Source organism: Danio rerio, chromosome 18 (genome assembly GCF_049306965.1).
Source record: "Danio rerio strain Tuebingen ecotype United States chromosome 18, GRCz12tu, whole genome shotgun sequence".
Classification (NCBI taxonomy): Eukaryota; Metazoa; Chordata; class Actinopteri; order Cypriniformes; family Danionidae; genus Danio; species Danio rerio.
The window spans coordinates 51,414,414-51,433,644 of NC_133193.1; the positions used below are offsets into that span (position 1 = coordinate 51,414,414).

At 36.6% G+C, this 19,231-nt stretch overlaps 1 protein-coding gene across 6 annotated transcripts in view; it reads right to left on the minus strand.

Moving 5' to 3' along the window:
• Positions 1-19,231, minus strand: part of ets1 (v-ets avian erythroblastosis virus E26 oncogene homolog 1) — a 98,617-nt gene that overhangs the window by 41,793 nt on the left and 37,593 nt on the right. For 2 of the 6 annotated variants that reach the window (XM_073928808.1, XM_073928807.1), the window contains exon 1: positions 10,327-10,571. The exons of 3 other annotated variants lie outside the window; for them this stretch is intronic. In XM_073928808.1, the coding sequence (XP_073784909.1) occupies positions 10,327-10,384 (58 nt within the window). In that variant the 5' untranslated portion in view covers positions 10,385-10,571. 6 annotated transcript variants of the gene reach the window in all.

The window sequence follows — 19,231 nt, forward strand, 5'->3', positions numbered from 1 at the left end:
CTAGCCAGAAGCGCTCCGTCAATATGCCTCTAAGGTAGGAAATGTTCAAAGAGGTGAGACAAAAGTAGGATAATTGCAAAACCAGCTTGGAGTACTGAGCCCTAAAACAGGTGACTTGGTGAAAGCGCATACACCGATGGGAATCTGGGAACAGGTTTTCCTCTGCCTCCCTGAGTTGAGACCGAACCAGTGAGGATGCTCCTCTGATCTTAAAACCAGATTCGATGCTGTCCTCTGTTGTACACATCTGCAAAACAGCCACAATGATAAAGCAAGAGTGGCACAGAAAGACAGGCACCAGTCCGGCTGACTTACTCACCTCAAGGGCCTCCCACCACCCAGGAGGTGGTCTGAAGCCTTCCAGAAATCTTTGGAGGGACTGGGAAGGCCTAATGTCTTATGGGAGGAGGGGTGGGTGTTGGAGTCAGCTCGGCAGGGGCTGTGACTCAGTAATTAGCTTGTAGCACGCGGCTGGGATGAGAAGACAGCACTAGGCAGACGCCACATCAGGGGCCATGAGACGAGAACCCATGTGGCCCACAGACGGTAGAGAGACAAATGCAATGAGGGGAAAAAAAGAGAGAGACATGGAACACAGGGGAGAAAATGGGTGCTGTAAAACGATGGAAAAAAAATACACCATGGTTGTTATTTCTTCCCCGCTCTGGGACACGCTGTGTCTTTTGCTTTTGTTTTGGTCTTTTGAAGTTCAGAGAAGCAGGGCCAGAGATAACTGTTGAGAAGACTCAAAATACAACACAGCGAAGTGGGTCAGGATGGCTTTCACAAGCACGCTACAATCAAGACGCCTCTGACGTATCGTTCAGACATTCTGACGCACGTAACGATTTGGAAAGAGTTTGTTTGTGCCATCACCTTGTGCCAATAACTTGAACGAATAAAAGCCAGGACCTCCCTTCACCCTTTGATGACTAGGATTTAAAGGCAACAATAAAAATGTGTGTTCGCCAGAAAGAATTTCTGACCGGGGAGTCATTTCACCAGTGGACATTCTGTGGAGGGTTAGTCATTCAGGAACAGTACGCAAGACGCTCTGATCTAACAGTGTTTCATCTTAGCCTCAAGGTCTAAGTCTGATGAATCAATTCCGAGTGTCAAATATTAACTCTAACATGATCTCTTAACTCTAACAAGATCGCCTCTAACATGCGTTATATTAGTCAAATCTTTCCAACATGAGTGCTACACTGTTCAACAAACTATAAAAATTACATTGCGTCTGAGTCATATGTTTGGCTGCATCAGAGACCCACATCAGACCAACCTTGATTGCCCAGGTCTGTGTTTGCACAGCTGTTAGGCAAGCAAGGCATGCTTAGGCCTGGCAAAAAAGTGCAAAGTGGATGACATTACAGATGAAACCCATCAGTTATGCAACTCGGGAATTCAGGCCGTATTCAAAGTCTCAAAAGGTTGTGAAGAAGACTACCTGCTTGAATTATTATCTCTTCACACATACCTGATAATGCTTAGATATCACTTTCGCAGTATGTGGGTTATCTAAAGTAAGGGTGTGCGAGCGGGGGGTTGCAAGACAAGAGAGTGTAAAGTCTTAATAGGATAAAAGCAGGCAATAGGAAGCCCACCCAATCCTCAGACATTCCTGTCACTCACTGAACCCAGAGATGGACATGGGGCTGGAGTAAAAAATAAAAGGAGAAAACGAGAGATCCTCATCAAGGGTTGTTTCTCTAGGCCAAAATGAGTGGGCGGTGACCTCTGGCTGTCTCTCATGTTGTTGCTGACTCATTTTACTGTGCTAAGTAGTCTTTGGGCAAAGATGAAAGGAGTGACCCCGTTGTCAAGCTTTCTGACTACGCCCCTTACAAAGCGGAGCTCTCGAAAGATGCTGAAGTCTTCTAGAACTGCAAGACTGCCTGGGTAGTAGCAGCACTGACCATTTTACTAACAGATGTTACACGGTTTTATCTTTGACCATAAGCTTAGTCTAACGTCTGCACCGCACCACAATACAGGATTCATACACTCTCAGAAATAAAGATACGTGAGCTGTCACTGGGGTGGTACCTTTTCGAAAGGTACAAATTTGTACCTAAAAAGGTCCATATTAGCCCCTTTCACACAGTGATACTGGTAAATATCCGGAAAAATTCCGGAATTACTTTACCGGTATATTCAAAAAATCGCTGATCACACAGGCGAGGACGTTACGGAATTTTTCCGGAAAGAGCATTCACACATCCATCGCAAAATGCGGGTAAATTCTGACATCATTAACCAGAAATGACCTCTAAACGGCTGCGCTTGTGTTTGTAAACATTTGACTACATCACAAACTCTTCGGATGGATCAGTATTGAGTGCAACTCCAATGAAAACACATAGAGGAACACTTTCGCATGTCGAGATGTTCATGATAGGTGTGTGTGCTGGCGCTATGGGCGCTCACGGGCACACGCAAAGCTTGAAGGTAAACAAACAACAGCTTATCATAAACATTTTATTGATAATTATGTACACAGTTAGCATTAAGAAGGAACATAGAAACGTTATCTGACTAACATCTAGCAGATAAAGGTGTCTGGAAAAATATTCAAAGGCTTTTAATCTCATAAACCGCGCGCACGTGAATGCGTCTGACTGTTCTGATTGGCTAAAGTAGGTGTCTCACGTTAGCACGTTCTAGATGTGGATGCGCTCTTTCCGGCAATCTTCCTTCTGCATTCACACAGCGCAGCATTCCGGCAAATTACCGGTAATGTTACAACTTCTCTTTCCGGAAAATAGCCAGAACGAATTTACCGGTATTTTCAAAAAGGGTCTGTTCACACATACAACCTTTTCGGAAAATTGCTGGTAATTTTCCGGAAAGGTCTGTATGTGTGAAAGGGGCTACTGATACCTCAATCAGTACCTAAAAAGTACAAAAGTGTTCCTCTTAAAATTTTTAGGTACTAATATATACTTTTGAGGTGCCAACATGGACCCTTCAAGTACAAATTTTTGAAAGGTACCACCCCAGTGACAGCTCGCGTACCTTTATTTCTGAGAGTGTACTTGTGAATGGCTCCTTAGCAAATCTTTTTCACATAAACACTTCTCGATATGGATTGTTTTGTGCCAACTCTACATGTAATCTTATTTTAGCAATTCCATTAATGAATGTAAGTGTGTTTATCGAGGCCGTCCTGCTCTTGTGTAGGTCCCATTGTCTCTCCGTGCACTACATGTCTCCAGGGTAAATCAGATAATCTCGACTGAACTCTAAACAACTTTTGTGTGACTCTTGATTGAATTCAACCATTCATCACTTTTGTATAAACAGAGTCAAAACGCAAATGGGGGGGAGGGGGGAAGACTTGCTTGTGTTTGTACTGGTTGTTGTCTTCAAGACACAGCTCGCTTGTCTTGATTTAAGACCCAATACAAACCGGGATCAGGTGCCTAATGTCTACAACCTCCCTGCATTAATGACGCGCTCACGCTAGAAGCTATCATTTGCGCCAGAGCTTTACTCTCCAACAGGCACTTTGTGCTGAGGTGTAACATCTTGCATTTATTTCTTAAAATGTATAAACTTATTGCACATCCTATTTTATAATGATCGTTATTGATTATAAAAAAGATATTCAGCAATATGTTTCGTGTTTTCAAGAAAAAATAAAAGGAGGCAGTAATGTTATAGGCTCCCTTTTGTTATGCATACAGTAAAGATGATGCTCATATAAATATGGAGCTACACGACGCCTCAACATTTTTGATGTCTGTTTGGCTAAAATTAAAATAGTAATCCTTATATCATGTTTTCATTTTATTGTTAAGAAAAAACAGCATAGTCAGGGTAGGGCTGGGCGATTTAGCAAAAAAAAAAATCTAGATTTTTTATAAAGTGTGACCGATTCATGATTTCGATTTTTTTTTTTTATTGTGTCACTAGTCTTCTCAAAACATTACAACAACATGACTAAAGTAACATTCTCTTTAAAAGTAACTTGAAAAAGCATCTGGTTAGGGACCTTGTATTTTTAATGGCCATGTCATACAAAAATCGGTCAAGGTGTAAATAAATGTAAAACAAATTCACGAGTTATATAGCATTGCTGAAGATTTGAATAAGAAATATTTGTGTAAATATTGCACTTGCAGGAATACAGAGGGATTTTTTTGCAAGTTTTGCTGAACCTAGGCAAGATTGGCTGTCAGCTCGGCTTTGACTTTGTCTTCTGACAGGTTGTAAAGCTGCTGCCTTTTTCTTAAAAAGATACAGTGGAAGAAAAGGACTGAACACGGAAACTGTAAAGCCTAATTTAACCCAGTGTGTAAAGTTGTAGATGTATAGCAGGAGCAAATACAAGCACCAGATGTGTGTCTAATAATAATATATTTAATCTATTTTTTTTCCCCCTTTTAAATATCGATCATTTGATGCGCTTTGCTCCACTCTCTCTATTATGCAGCCTGATCTGTCTGGTTTTCAACTAGGTCCGCTAAATGATGTCATGGGGGCGGGTACTTTCATTTGCTCTGCTATACAGTCCCTCACCTCTACTCGTGTTCAAACCAAAAGATCGGCGCGGTTTTTCACATGGCAGGCTTTTACGTCCTTCATACATGTTGAGATCGAGTTTATCGACTTGATGAGGGAATGTCTTGACAATCCACACAGACGTGCAACAAGTAAAATCCTACATGACTTCACGCTTTAACAGGCAGTCAAGCAGGTCGCACAACAGAAGCGCCGCGACACGGCGCGCACATGACAGTTTAGTTTAACCTATCACACACCAAACGCGCACATTCGCATGATATTTAACATGAAACTAATCAGATGGCGCTCTGTGGGCTGGCTGAAATATGAACTGTTTCGTGAATCGTGGCTGGGCGGCGCCGTTGTGTGTATAGAAACCCGTTTAGAATTCTAAAATCCATGGCGTGGTGTGGCGCGGCACCGAGAGGCGCTTCTGGTGTGCTTCCTGCTCAATGACTGTAAAAAAATATGGATGACGTGACAGCCCCTTTTCCCATTGAACGCCTTGAGGGCAAAACGCCTGCTTGACGGGCACAAACTGTCGCAAAAGACTGCTGAAATTGGAGCCTTGACACCGCATCTGGCTCGATTGACTCGGTCTGGAATCGGGCAGTGAGTCCAGGCATCCGGAGTAGGTCCAGCAGAGGTAGTCAGTCTGAGCTCTGAGGGGTAAGTCTCTGGCAGGCGAGAATCTATTCGGAACTGGCCCGAGTGTATTTTGCTATCTGGGTGGTTAGGCGTGTATCAGCAAACTAATAAAGCCCGAAAAAAGCCCTGACCTTAGCGAATAAACAGTGTTCCACCAGATCATGTATGTCAGAAACTGTAGTTTACTGCTGAACTCATTTTGTCATGGTAAAATAACACAGAAATCGAATAGTAACACTTCAGTCTCCTGCCGAAGCTCAGACGTGCTGCTTTGAGATCTGCACCTATTTCAGCACAATAATCAGTGCCTTAATCCACCAGAACCATCTTTCGGGACATTTTATTGCAAGTGTAACAATTTTTTTTTTATTTGGGCTCAAGTCTCCTTCATTAACACGGAGGAGGCGGGCTTTATGACTTGTACTGCAGCCAGCCCCCAGGGGGCGATCTAACGGCCGAGACCTTCACTCAAACGCAGGATTGCGGCACACTTGTTCCTGCTTCATACAGAGGGTGAACCTAAGCACATTGGTGCCATTATAATGTATTAAATATATATTTTTTTTATAATCGCGATTTCTCGATTTGATTCAAAATTAAATCGTCTTAAAACGTAAATTCGAATTAATCGAAAAATTCTGAAAAATCGCCCAGCCCTAAGTCAGGGTGAATGAAGTTATAAAGTACACTGATCCCTTTGAAGATTTACCCGACGTGTACTCAGGAGTTTTCCATATCAAACTTGCGAAGTCTGAACTTACAAGCAGAGGATGCAAGACTGTGTGTAGGCTACTTAATATTAAGGAAAAAGCCCTAATCAGATAGTAGAATGCGGAGCACCGTCTCTGCTTTCAGAAGTTTCTATTTCCCCCATCCACACTAACAAAGAGCAGCAGCTTTTTAAAACGAAAACAGCCTCTTCAGCGTTTCCAAAAATCGTTTTCAATGCACATAAACTCTGGCGTAGTGTGGATGGATGACGATCCAACCATAGCAAAACTTATGCATTTTCAAAACTAAAATGTATTAGTGTAAACGGGGCCAAAAGTAGACATTATTGGCAGGCACGTGTGCGTCCTCTCTGTAGTAAACAAAAAGTGCGTCAGCTCTATCATGGCCACGAATACACCATTATACCTTATAATTGTACCTTATAAATACAATACGTGACACTTTTAACACCATTTAAAGGTGTCCATGTTGCTGAACATTGTATATAAAACAATGTGAAGACTTTTTTGGACCGTCTTTACACTTCCCTCCGGACCTTGAAAATAAAATTGGCTCAATTGCAATTAAGATCGTGTTTAGGGTCGAATCGAGATCGAGATTAACTGTGCAGCCCCACCCACAAGGTGCGCATATCCCTTCCTCCATTACACTCAAGTAGCAGACAAGCAGTAAACCTGTCTTACGTGGATTTTACAGTGTTTGCCAGTGAGCTGTGTTCACCCTGGCCTGAACACTCACGGATGACTGAACTCGAGGGAGCTTGTCTTGAGAAATTGTTTTGCAAGATAGCACGATATTTTGGCAGCCCCCGCTGCAAGTATCAGCACTTTCAATGTGGAGAACGCTTGTGCATGTGTGTTGGAAAATGTCTGTGCATGTTCATGTGCCAGCGCATTGGTAAATGTGAACTCTGCGACTATGTGTGAAAAGAGAACAGGGCCTGTGTGCATGCGTGCAAGTGTGGTAATGATTCATATCGCATCTTGCACATCGCGCTCATGTTTTAGCTTTCGTTCTGACATGCTTATAAAGGTGAGTGCCTTTTTTCCATCATGCATTACCAGCTGGTGGTGAAGGAGCTACGGAGTCTGTACAGCCACCAGCTGTGGTTGAAGCCAGTCAGCATTTTATCATGGGGAAACTAGCGGCCACTGAACTCACCCTGCCCTTCCGGGACTAAGAAGAGGGTCATATTCTAAAAGAGTACACCGGGCCAAGGCATGTGCGAACATCCCCTTTGCATACTCGCTATTTTATTCCAGTCCTCAGGAGTGCAAGTGGGAGTGTGATACTGCTGACTGCATAACCAGCATGGCATCTTCACTCCCTTCGCCCTGGTCAAGCATGCAGCCCCTCCTAAGCCGGGCTGGGTTTATGGATGCGGTATGAATGGACAGTGAAGCAGCATCATAACAAACTTCATTCACTTGACAGTGACCACTGTTTAGCCATATGGGAATTTCCCTGCCATGCTATACATGCGTGAGATTGCACAAGCACAATTCATCCAAAGAAACAAGGAAAGCAAAAGAAAGAAAGAACACTCAATGAAAAGATCTCAGCTAATATATTTAAAAATGAGCTGAATTTACACAATTCTTGAGTTATTTTGGGGACAGCTTAATTGTTTTATGTTGAGTCCACTTAAATTTGTGAAAAATGGTTAACTTAATCGATTTGTGTTGCGATGACATGAAGGAGTTGTGTGGGACCAGTGATTCAAAGATGATTACTTGGATTTACTACATTGAATTAGTTTGTTTAAATTCAACACATAAATAGTTTGCATCACTTCAGTGCAAAAGAAAGAAAGAAAAAAGAAAGAAACAATGAAACAAAGAAAGAACAAGATGTTGGCTAATATATTAAAAATGAGCTGAATCAACAAAATTCTTGAGTTATTTTGGGGACAGCTTAATTGTTTTATGTTAAGTCCACTTAAATTTGTGAAAACAGTTAAGTTAACTTAATCGATTTGTGTTGGGATGACATGAAGGAGTTGTGTGGAACCAGCATTTTTACAAAGAAAGAAAGAAAGAAAGAAAGAAAGAAAGAAAGAAAGAAAGAAAGAAAGAAATAAAGAAAGAAAGAAAGAAAGAAAGATCTTGGCTAATATATTAAAAATGAGCTGAATCAACACAATTCTAGAGTTTTTTGGGGACAACTTGATTGTTTTATGTTAAGTCCACTTAAATTTGTGAAAAACAGTTAAGTTAACTTAATCGATTTGTGTTGGAACCAGTGATTCAAAGATGATTACTTGGATTTACTAAAAAAAAATAAGTTAAGTGGTTTTACAATTTATTTGGGCTGAATTTAAACAAACAAATTAAGTTGAACATTACTAAATTTAATTAGTTTGTTTAAAGTCAACAGATTTAAATTTTTTGCAACATTTTTGCATACATCATTTTTGTGCATTTTTACAGTGAAAGAAAGAAAGAAAGAAAGAAAGAAAGAAAGAAAGAAAGAAAGAAAGAAAGATTTTAGCTAATATATTAAAAATGAGCTGAATTAACACAATTCTTGAGTTATTTTGGGGACAACTTAAGTGTTTTATGTTAAATCCACTTAAATTTGTGAAAATAGTTAAGTTAACTTAATCGATTTGTGTTGCGATGACATGAAGGAGTTGTGTGGAACCAGCATTTTTACAGTGAAAGAAATGATTCAAAGATGATTACTTGGATTTACTAAAATAATTTAAGTTAAGTGGTCATAAACAATTTATTTGGGCTGAATTTAAACAAACAAATTAGGTTGAACATTATTAAATTGAATTAGTTTGTTTAAATTCAACAACAATTTTTGCAACAATTTTGCATATATCATGTTTAGTGCATTTTACAGTGAAAGAAAGAAAGAAATAAAGAAAGAAAGAAAGAAAGAAAGAAAGAAAGAAAGAAAGAAAGAAAGAAAGAAAGAAAGAAAGAAAGAAAGAAAGAAAAAGAAAGAAAGAACTTAGCTAATATATTAAAAATGAGCTGAATTAACACAATTCTTGAGTTATTTTGGGGACAACTTAAGTGTTTTATGTTAAGTCCACTTAAATTTGTGAAATCAGTTAAGTTAATCGTGTAGTGTGTAGAAAGAAAGAAAGAAAGAAAGAAAGAAAGAAAGAAAGAAAGAAAGAAAGAAAGAAAGAAAGAAAGAAAGAAAGAAAAGATGCATTAATTGCATAACACAGATGCCCATAATATCTGCACACAAGGAAAGAAAGCCCAGAGCTCAGCCAATGACCAACTAATGTACTTACACTAAATGCACAAGAACATTAGATGACGCAATGATCTGAAAGTCTGCTTGAAACAAAAATAACCATCTTGTAGTTAAAATTCAAGCCTGCTGGTCACGCATGAAAAGAAACTCGACTGTGTGAAGCAATAAAGTGCATCATGTCATGAGAGGCCATGTGTGGCAGTCTGTTGTCACACTCTTCATGGACAAATACTCGCTAAATTAACATTTATATTAGAAGCACAGCTAAATAATAAAGTCCAGCTTTGTGTATAATCGCAAAATAGCTGCTCAAATGACTGAAAAGACAATATAATACGTCTAAATCCAAATACTTCACCCCTTTACTTTATTTATATGAACATTTTCTACATGACCAAACCTCTATAACCCTTTAACAGGCATTGCAACCCCCAGGTTGACTTTTTATCAATAGGTTATTGTTATTATTTCAATTGCTTACTACTAATTATCAGAGCTGTGAGTGTATTATTCAATACAGTACACAATTACTTTCAAAGAGTGCACCTTAAAGGGTTAAATCTGAAAAGGAAGCATGCAAAACATATCACAGTACATCAAGCATATTTGATTTGCATATCATTTCAAGAATCTGCAAATGAGCTATAATAGCTGTCTCATGACCACAATACATGCAACATGTCAGTGGTCACATCTGAGGCCAGCAGGGGAATTAGTAACTGATTGATTTGCATAGTTAAAACAAAGATGATACACTAACTATAGCTGTCACTAGCTTTTCCTATTATATAGTATATTATATGCAACTTTTAATTATATGCTAATTTTTTTCCACAGTGATTGAACATGTTTGAATTTAATAGGACTAATCTCAACATGCAATCACTTATAACTGGGCCAAATCATCTGGGATTAACTGGGTTGTGTTAGTATAGTGCATTATAAAGATCATTTGGACAGCAGTAAACCGGTGGCTGGCACATCTGGAGCGCCGCGTGCAGGCTGTTATACCTGTCCATCACTTCTCTGATCAAAAAAAGCTCATGTTGCAAGCAATTTCGGAAACGTTCAAATCATGTAAGCATCTCGATTTCCACGCAATTTAACGCACGGGGAAACCACAGCGCGCGTAAAAGTTACTCATAGCTGACTGAACAGCTGACGAAGACGCGTTGAGCAATAATCTGAAATCAAAACAATGAGAAAACGATGACTTACCGTCTACTTTTTCGGATTTTATTATAGTTAACGGCTTAATATCGACAGCTGCCGTCATGGTCACGCATTCAAACGTACAGAGTCTGTTTGTATGGTTTTTTTAAAGTCCCAAACGTGTCCTCAAAGAATAGACGCCAAGAGTTTCTTAGAAATGACACAGGTTTTCCCTCAACAAGATCCGCTGTCTGAAGTCTTGAAGTGTCTCTTTTCCTCCCTCTCTCTTTCTCCGTTGTATCTCAATCACTCTTTCATTCCCTCCCTCTGTTAGTTACCCCGGTCAGGGCGGTTCTGCGCGCGCGGAAGAGGCTGATCTCCGCGTAAAGGGGCGGTGTTTTACTCGCTGATTCACTACAATTCAATTACGCTCCAGGCTGATGTCTCTCCGTGGACGCGACTGATGACGCGACGCGCGCGCCGCCGAGGCTCACTTAAAGCGTCTAATCAGATGTGAGATCAGCGCTCACTCAACAGCAAAACAAATTTGGTGAATAATGTATTTCTGGAAATTTCGCTGATTATTTTTTATGAAAATATGTATAAATTGTGCGTTTATATTTTTACAAAACAAATATAATATACCATTCACACTAGTGTCAACAAAAAGTACTTAATATTTTAACATTTAGTATTTGTATTAAATTATATTATATTATTATATTATATTATATTATATTATATTATATTATATTATATTATATTATATTATATTATATTATATTATACTACATTATAATATACTACATTATATTATATCATATTATATTATGTCATATTATTATTGTTTTATTATATTATATTATATTATATTATGTCATATTATTATATTGTATTATATTATATTATATTATATTATATTATATTATATTATATTATATTATATTATATTACATTATATTATATTATATTACATTACATTACATTATATTATATTATATTACATTACATTACATTACATTACATTATATTATATTATATTATATTATATTATATTATATTATATTATATTATATTATATTGCAATCTGTGAAACTGGATAGCAATTATTAAATTTTTTATATATTTTTTTATTTTATTTTTGGACAATAAATATATAATAATATTAATATTAATAATAATATTTTTTTCACACAAACATCACTGAAACATTAAAATGGATATTTTACTTGCGCTTACCATACTTTCTAAAAACACACAGTTTAATGCAGACACCAAAATGCTGTGTAATCCTTCAATCCTCAATCTCTCTGGATTTACTGGATTTATTAAGTATGAGTTTGAGTAAAATGTTTATATTTATATGTATTATTTAATATATAATTAATGTAATGTAATGTGTATTCGCTGATTAATGATTTATTATTGATGATGGAACATTTTCCCTTTTTCATAAAATTACAATTGGTTAAAATAACAAACATTTAAATTCCCAATACTAGGATGCAGCTGGAAGGGCAACCGCTGCGTAAAACATATGACAGAATAGTTGGCGGTTTATTCCTCCGTGGCGACCCCTGATAAATAAGGCGTATTTAGGGAAAATAAATGATTTAACAAAAAATGTTTATCTCCGGTGACTGAAAAATCACGGTCATTCCTCCAAATATTGGTTTCTTAACTCTTCTGATCATAAAAAATTGTTGTCATGTAGTCTGAAAATGAAGATAAACATCTGATAATCTCTTTTAAAAGTCTCATCTTCCCGTCTTCTCGCTATTTATCGTTAAAAACAATGTGAACATGTATGACAATCTTCTATTCTCTTCAAGATTCATCACTCAGCTTCTGATTCGTAGGTTTCCCACGATGGTTTGAATTATTTAAACACAGTTGTGCCACCACCGTTGCTTAAAAAAACCTGGACACCCCTCCCTTTTACCCCTAAGACTAAAGGGAAGCTCCACCAATGAGATTTTCATTCAATCACCAAGCTGTCATCTGACCCAGAAGAGAGTTTGCTCATTTATATAGGCACAATTTCATCTTGGATAGTAACAGGAACTTCCCATTTGTTAATATGACTTACTGTTAGGGGGTTTGTTAAACACAGAGAAGCTGAAATTGACAAAGAGAACAGTTTCACAAAGAAAACTGCATTCACATCATGTCCACTATCTGTTGAGCAATGTCTTCAGCCCTTAATGAAAACTGTTGCCTAACTCCACTGATGCAATCTACAGCTCAAGTGTCATATCACTGCTATAGCTGGCAAAAAATCATCCATATGCTGTTCTTTGGAGAATTTAAAAGCCATGACCTCCAAATGATGAATATGACACACCTCACTCGCTCAAGGAAAAGCTGCCAAGGCCAAGACAACTATTCAGTCTATTTAAAAAACACAGATAAACAGTGTAATCTTGTGTTTTAGTATCTCATTTGTCATTGCTGACGCTATACGCTTAGTTTAAAGGGATAGTTCACCCTAATATGAATATTTACTTACCATTTATACTCTCCAAACCTTTACGTGTTTGTTTTTAGTCTATTTTACAAGAAAACAAGCTATTTTGAAGAAAGTTAAAAACCTGTAACCATTGACTTCCATAGTGTTTGTTTTTCCTACTGTGGAAGTGAATGGTTACAGGTTTTCAGCATTTTTCAAAGTATCTTCTTTTGTGTTCAACAGAAAAAGAAAACAAGTAATGATCTATTTAACTTATATAATAATAGGAACACATATAAACAGTGTAATCTTATGCTTTTTAGTATCTTATTTGTTATTGTTGACATTATAAGTTCAGTTTAAAGGAATAGTTCACCCTAAAATGAAAATGTACTCACTATTTTTACTCTCCAAACTTTTATGTGTTTCTTTTTTGTCTTTTTTAAAAGAAAAGAAGCCATTTTTAAAAAAGTTGAAAACCTGTGACCATTGACCTTCATAGTATTTTCCTACTATGGAAGTCAATGGTCACAGGTTTTCAGCATTTTTCAAAGTAACTTCTTTTGTTTCCAACAGAAGAAAGAAACATGTTTAAATTAAGTAATGATGATCTCTCTATTCAATCTATTTAAAAAAACACACACAGATAAACAGTGTATCTCGCGTTTTAGTATCTCATTTGAATTGTCATTACGAGACGCTCAGTTTAAAGTGATAGTTCATCATAAAATGAAAATGTACTAACTACTCTATAAACCTTCATGTGTTATTTTGAAGAATGCTGAAAACCTGTAACCATTGACTTCCATAGTATTTGTTTTTCCTACTGTGGAAGTGAATGGTTACAGGTTTTCAGCATTTTTCAAAGTATCTTCTTTTGTATTCAACAGAAAAATGAAACAAGTAATGATCTACAGTATTTAGTTTATATAATAAAAAAACACATATAAACAGTGTAATCTTATGTTTTTTAGTATCTTATTTGTCATTGTTGACATTATAAGTTCAGTTTAAAGGAATAGTTCACCCTAAAATGAAAATGTACTCACTATTTTTACTCTCCAAACTTTTATGTGTTTCTTTTTTGTCTTTTTTAAAAGAAAAGAAGCTATTTTGATAAAAGTTGAAAACCGTTTGGTTTCCCTACTATGGGAGTCAATGGTTACAGCTTTTCAGCATTTTTCAAAGTATCTTCTTTTGTGTTCAACAGAAGAAAGAAACAGAGAAAGTAATGATGATTTATCTATTCAATAAAAAACACAGATAAACAGTGTAATCGTGTGTTTTAGTATCTTTTTTGTCATTGCTGATGCTATACGCTTAGTTTAAAGGGATAGTTCACCCCTCTCCAAACCTTTATGTGTTTGTTTTTGGTCTATTTTACAAGAAAATAAGCTATTTCTAAGAGAGTTAAAAACCTGTAACCATTGACTTCCATAGTGTTTGTTTTTCCTACTATGGAAGTGAATGGTTACCATTTTTCAAAGTATCTTCTTTTGTGCTCAACAGAAGAAAGAAACGAAGAAAGGAATGATGATCTATCTATTCAATCTCGTGTTTTAATATCTCAGTTGTCATTATTGACACTATATGTTACAGGTTTTCAGCATTTTTTAAAGTATCTTCTTTTGTGTTCAACAGAAGAAACTCCTATATGTTTAAAAATTAAGTAATGATGATCTCTCTATTCAATATATTTGAAAAAACACACAGATAAACAGTGTATCTCGTATTTTAGTATCTCATTTGAATTGTCATTACGAGACGCTCAGTTTAAAGTGATAGTTCATCATTAAAAGAAAATGTACTTACTACTCTATAAACCTTTATTTGTTTGGGGTCTTTTTTTTTGTCTGTTTAGCAAGAAAGAAAGCTATTTTAAAGAATGCTGAAAACATGTAACCATTGACTTCCATATTATTTGTTTTTCCAACTATGGAAGTCAATGGTAACAAGTTTTGAACATTTTTTAAAGTATCTTCTTTTTTGTTTAACAGAAGAAACAAGTAGTTATGATCTATCTATTAAATTTATTTAAAAATACATATAATAAAATGTGTAATATTGCATTTTAGTATCTCATCTGTCATTGCGAATGCTGACACTATACTCTCAGTGTAAAGGGGTAGTTCACCCTAAAAATGAAAATTTGCTCACAATTTACTTTCCCTCAAGTATGCTGTATGCATTTCTTTTTCTGTTTAACACAAAAGCAGATAATTTTGAAGAAGGCTAAAAACCTGTAACCATTGAATAACTAAAAAAATACTATGGAAGTCAATGGTTACAGGTTTTCAACATTTTTCAAAGTAGCTTCTTTTGTGTTCGACAGAAGAAACTCCAGGTTTAAAACAATTAATAATGACAAACTTTATTTTAGGGGTTAACTCACACTGGAGCACCAGAATCACGCTATAGACTAGCGTCTGGCTAATCGTCTGCAAATGATCTGAAAGTAACGAGCGCTCTCATAACTTCGACCCAGCCCTCATAAACACCTCAGCGTATTTCCTGCCCACCTTGACTAGATCAGTAAAATCCAGCACAGGAGTTTACAGAGGATCCTCTCAATCGTTGATTTCTAATAAACACCTCTCCAATTTCATTTCTCTGGTGTGTTTGACACACTAAAAAAAGGTTCATTGAACATAATATAACAATTTTTTTTTTTTGGCAAACAATTTATATGTGCTGAATTTAAGCATAATTTTTTTTTTTTTAGTAATGCTCAATTTAATTTGTTTCAATTCAGCTCATATAAAATGTTTACAACCACTTATCACTTAAAAAAATAGTATAACTTAAAAACAATTCAAGTTACAAACAAAAAAGAGAAACTGATTGAACATAAATCTGTGAAACTAATAACTAAATAATAATTAGTAAGTGTAGTCGACACGACAGCATCTTTTTTGAAAACCAGGCCGTAGCCAGCCTGGTTAAAGGGGTGCTTCTTTTTTCTCAAAACGTGTGTTCGCCTCTTTTCTATTTAATTGTGAGGTTTAAACAATGTATTTTACTGACATTTTAAGACGTCATTTAATAGGCAAATAACAAACTGGCAAGCACATTCAACTTTTCTCAGTCAGAATTTGGCCGTTGAATAATGAAAAAAAATTGAATATAATGAACATTATATAATAATAATAATAATAATAATAATAATAATAATAATAATAATAATAATAATAATAATAATAATAATAATAATAATAACAATAAAATAATTTTAAAAATAATAAAACACTAATAATAATAATAACAATAATAATAGTAATAACAATAATAGTATTAATAAAAAATGTAAAAATTATAATAACAATAACAACAACAACAATAATAATAATAATAATAATAATATTGATATAATAATGGTAATAACAATAATAGTAATAATAAAAATAAAAAACTATAACAACAACAACAACAACAACAACAACAACAACAACAACAATAATAATAATAATAATAATAATAATAATAATAATAATAATAATAATAATAATGCAGAGCTTGACGATTTTTCTAGCCTCTCCTGCAAAAAAGTAACCTTGAAAATTCAAGGATAACAACAATCGCCAAATTAGTATTACAATTTGCTGTAATATGGGCCACTTTTGGTGCTCCATGCCTTTTTATTGGTCATTTTTTTTCTCAAATATAAGGTCCAAGATTAAGAATGAAGGTTATTTGTGAAATAATTATAAAGTAGTGAAAGATGATTACACTGAGGGCCGACAGAGGATTCTGCTTGGTCCTAAAGCCTTCTGTGATTGATCATTTTTACAATTTATGATGGCATAGCAGCCAAAATAGCACAAATGTATGTAGCTCATGAATGGGACCAATTCTGGACCTTTGGGAGTGTTGGGGTGGGTCTGAAAACTTGAATGTTGAAACTCAACAGAAAAGTGCAAAACGGTCTCAAAAATGTGCATTTTCAGGCCAATATTTTGATATTGACTTAAATTAGAGTTATGTAAACACCTTATGGAAAGGATTAGCAGCTCTGTTGGTGAGATTCACTGTATAATTTTACCAATTGTTAATAAATAAGAAAATAAAAATGTAAAGACAAAGTACATGGTACACTTTAAACACATTGCGTTTGCTCAAACTGCTTATTTTTAATGAGCTGAAACAAGTTTTTTGGGGGGGACAACTTAATTATTTTAAATTCAATCCACTAAAATTGGTAAAAACTAATAAGTTCATTTATTTCCTTCATGTTGTGTGGATCCCATTTTACAGTGTGCACAATTCTTTCACACAAACTGATTAAGTTAAATAAATTTGTATAAATTTAAGTAGATTGAACATTAAATAATTAAGTTGCCTCCACCCTACAAAAAACACAACTTCAGAATTGTGTTGTTTCAACTAATTTTAAAAGAGTACTTTAAACAAGCAGTAAAAGTCATTTATTTATTTATTTATTTTATTTTTTGAGTGTACAATCCTGGAAGGAAAGCATGACCAGTTCCCTTTGAAACATCTCCAGCCTCAACGAATGCCTGTCTGGTTTTGACTCATGTTGTGAATGGTTTCAAATTGAGTTTCACAAATCGAATCCCGCTACTTATGGATCTGACTCGCGTCTGAAAGGAGCTGAATGGACGAGAGCCTGCGACTGCTCACTAAAAAAAAATTATGTTTGTTCTTTGTTCAAACGACTTACATTAAATAAGCTGAAACTACTTTATTATTTTAACAACAAGACAACTTTATTGTTTTATGTTCAATCTACTTAAATTTGTAAAAATAATAATAATAATAAGTTAACTTAGTTCCTTCATGCTGTCCCAACACACATCGATTCAGCCCAGGCTCATTCTGAAATCGTACCGCTATATACATTTCTGGAGAGCATGTCCCAGGACGTATGTTGTTTTTGTAATATTTGTTTTCACGAATCCACCTGAGGCCGCTTTATAAGCTTTTTGAGATCTCAAATTTTTCTTGCGATTGCAAGCCGCTGTTGACTGACTGACTGAGTGAGTGATCAACTGACCTGCTTTTCTTCTTCCCTAAACCCAACCGATAGTGTTTTCAAAAGCGTTGATTCAAAAATCAGGGCTTTTCTTTTTTCGGACGGCTTTTGTATACTGTCGCTCAGGTTTAGGGAAGCGAGCGGGCGGGCAGGTCGATCGGTAAGATTGGTTGGGTTTAGGGAAGGAGGAGGGCGGGTCGGCCGATTGGCCGGTCGCGCAGTCAATCATCCGGTCAGTCGGAAAGCGGCCTCTGGTGGGTTCACGCGAGAACAGCGCGGGCGTGAACCGCACTCGCGAGAGGCATCTGAGATGCGAAAAGCGCACAACAGCGGCCTCTCGCAGATTCGCGAAAACAAAAACTGCAGCCGTACGTACCTGCCGGGACGTATTCCGCGGTCTCCAGAAATGTCCGCGAGACTACGTTTCCACAATGAGCCCGGGTTGTGATTTTGTCTTACATGCTTTTTCTTCACCAGACTCAAACTCCGTTATCGTGGTTAACTCCTCTCTACATCTCAAGTCCGCCAACGTACGGAGCTGGATACTACTAAAAGTGCGTACTGGATAAACCAATAACATTAGGAAAGCCGTCCATAGGAAGGTAAACAGTCAGCTGATAAGCGCGAAAGGGAACGGCATCATACCGCCCCCTAGCGTTCATTTTAAAAATAAAATGCAGCCATATGTATCTCTGGCTACATAATTTGAGATCTCCAGAAATGTACACAGGGCTACAATTTCAGAATTAAATCTATTGTCTGAAACCCAGCATGAAAGACACCCGAGGAAAACCATACTAACATGGGGAGAACATGCAAACTCCACACAGAAATGCCAACTGACCCAGGCAGGACCTAAACCAGCGACCTTTTTGCTGTGAGTTGACAGTGCTAACCACTGAGCCACCATGCCAACATAAAAAAAAATCAGAAATGAGAATCAGAAATCATAAGAAATCAGTTATTAGAAATGAGTTATTAAAATTATTATGTTTGGAAATGTGTTCTTTCCATCAAACAGAAATGTATAAGAGGGTAATAATTCAGGAGGGCTGATGATCTTCAACTGTACATCTCTGGCTCGTTTCCTAAGCGGATCCCACTAGTTTTGACAACTGTGTGAACGCCTGCCTAAAACACTTATCCGCGTCCTCTCAGATCGCTGCGTTTCCGTAAAACTAATTCCGGCGTCCCGTATTTTCCACAAAGAGCCCAATGGAAACCTGAGGTATAAGAAATGTGAGCGGCTCAGGTCTCTGTGTTCAGAATAACCCTATTAGCTGGGTCAATACGCCAGCGGTGCGCATCTGCGAGCGCCGGGGAGCCAGAGGTATTGATTGGCTATGGATTTTTAAACAGGGGTTCTACAGAGTGTCCATTAAGCTGTCTGGATAGTGTTTCATCCGACAGATATGAGCGATTATGGAAATGGCGGAGGCTTTATGGGGCTTCTTCTGTGGTGGCAAGAAGCCGTCAATGAGAGCTGAAGGGGTGAAAGGGGATGTATTTAATTTTGTTTTGAATTTTTTTTA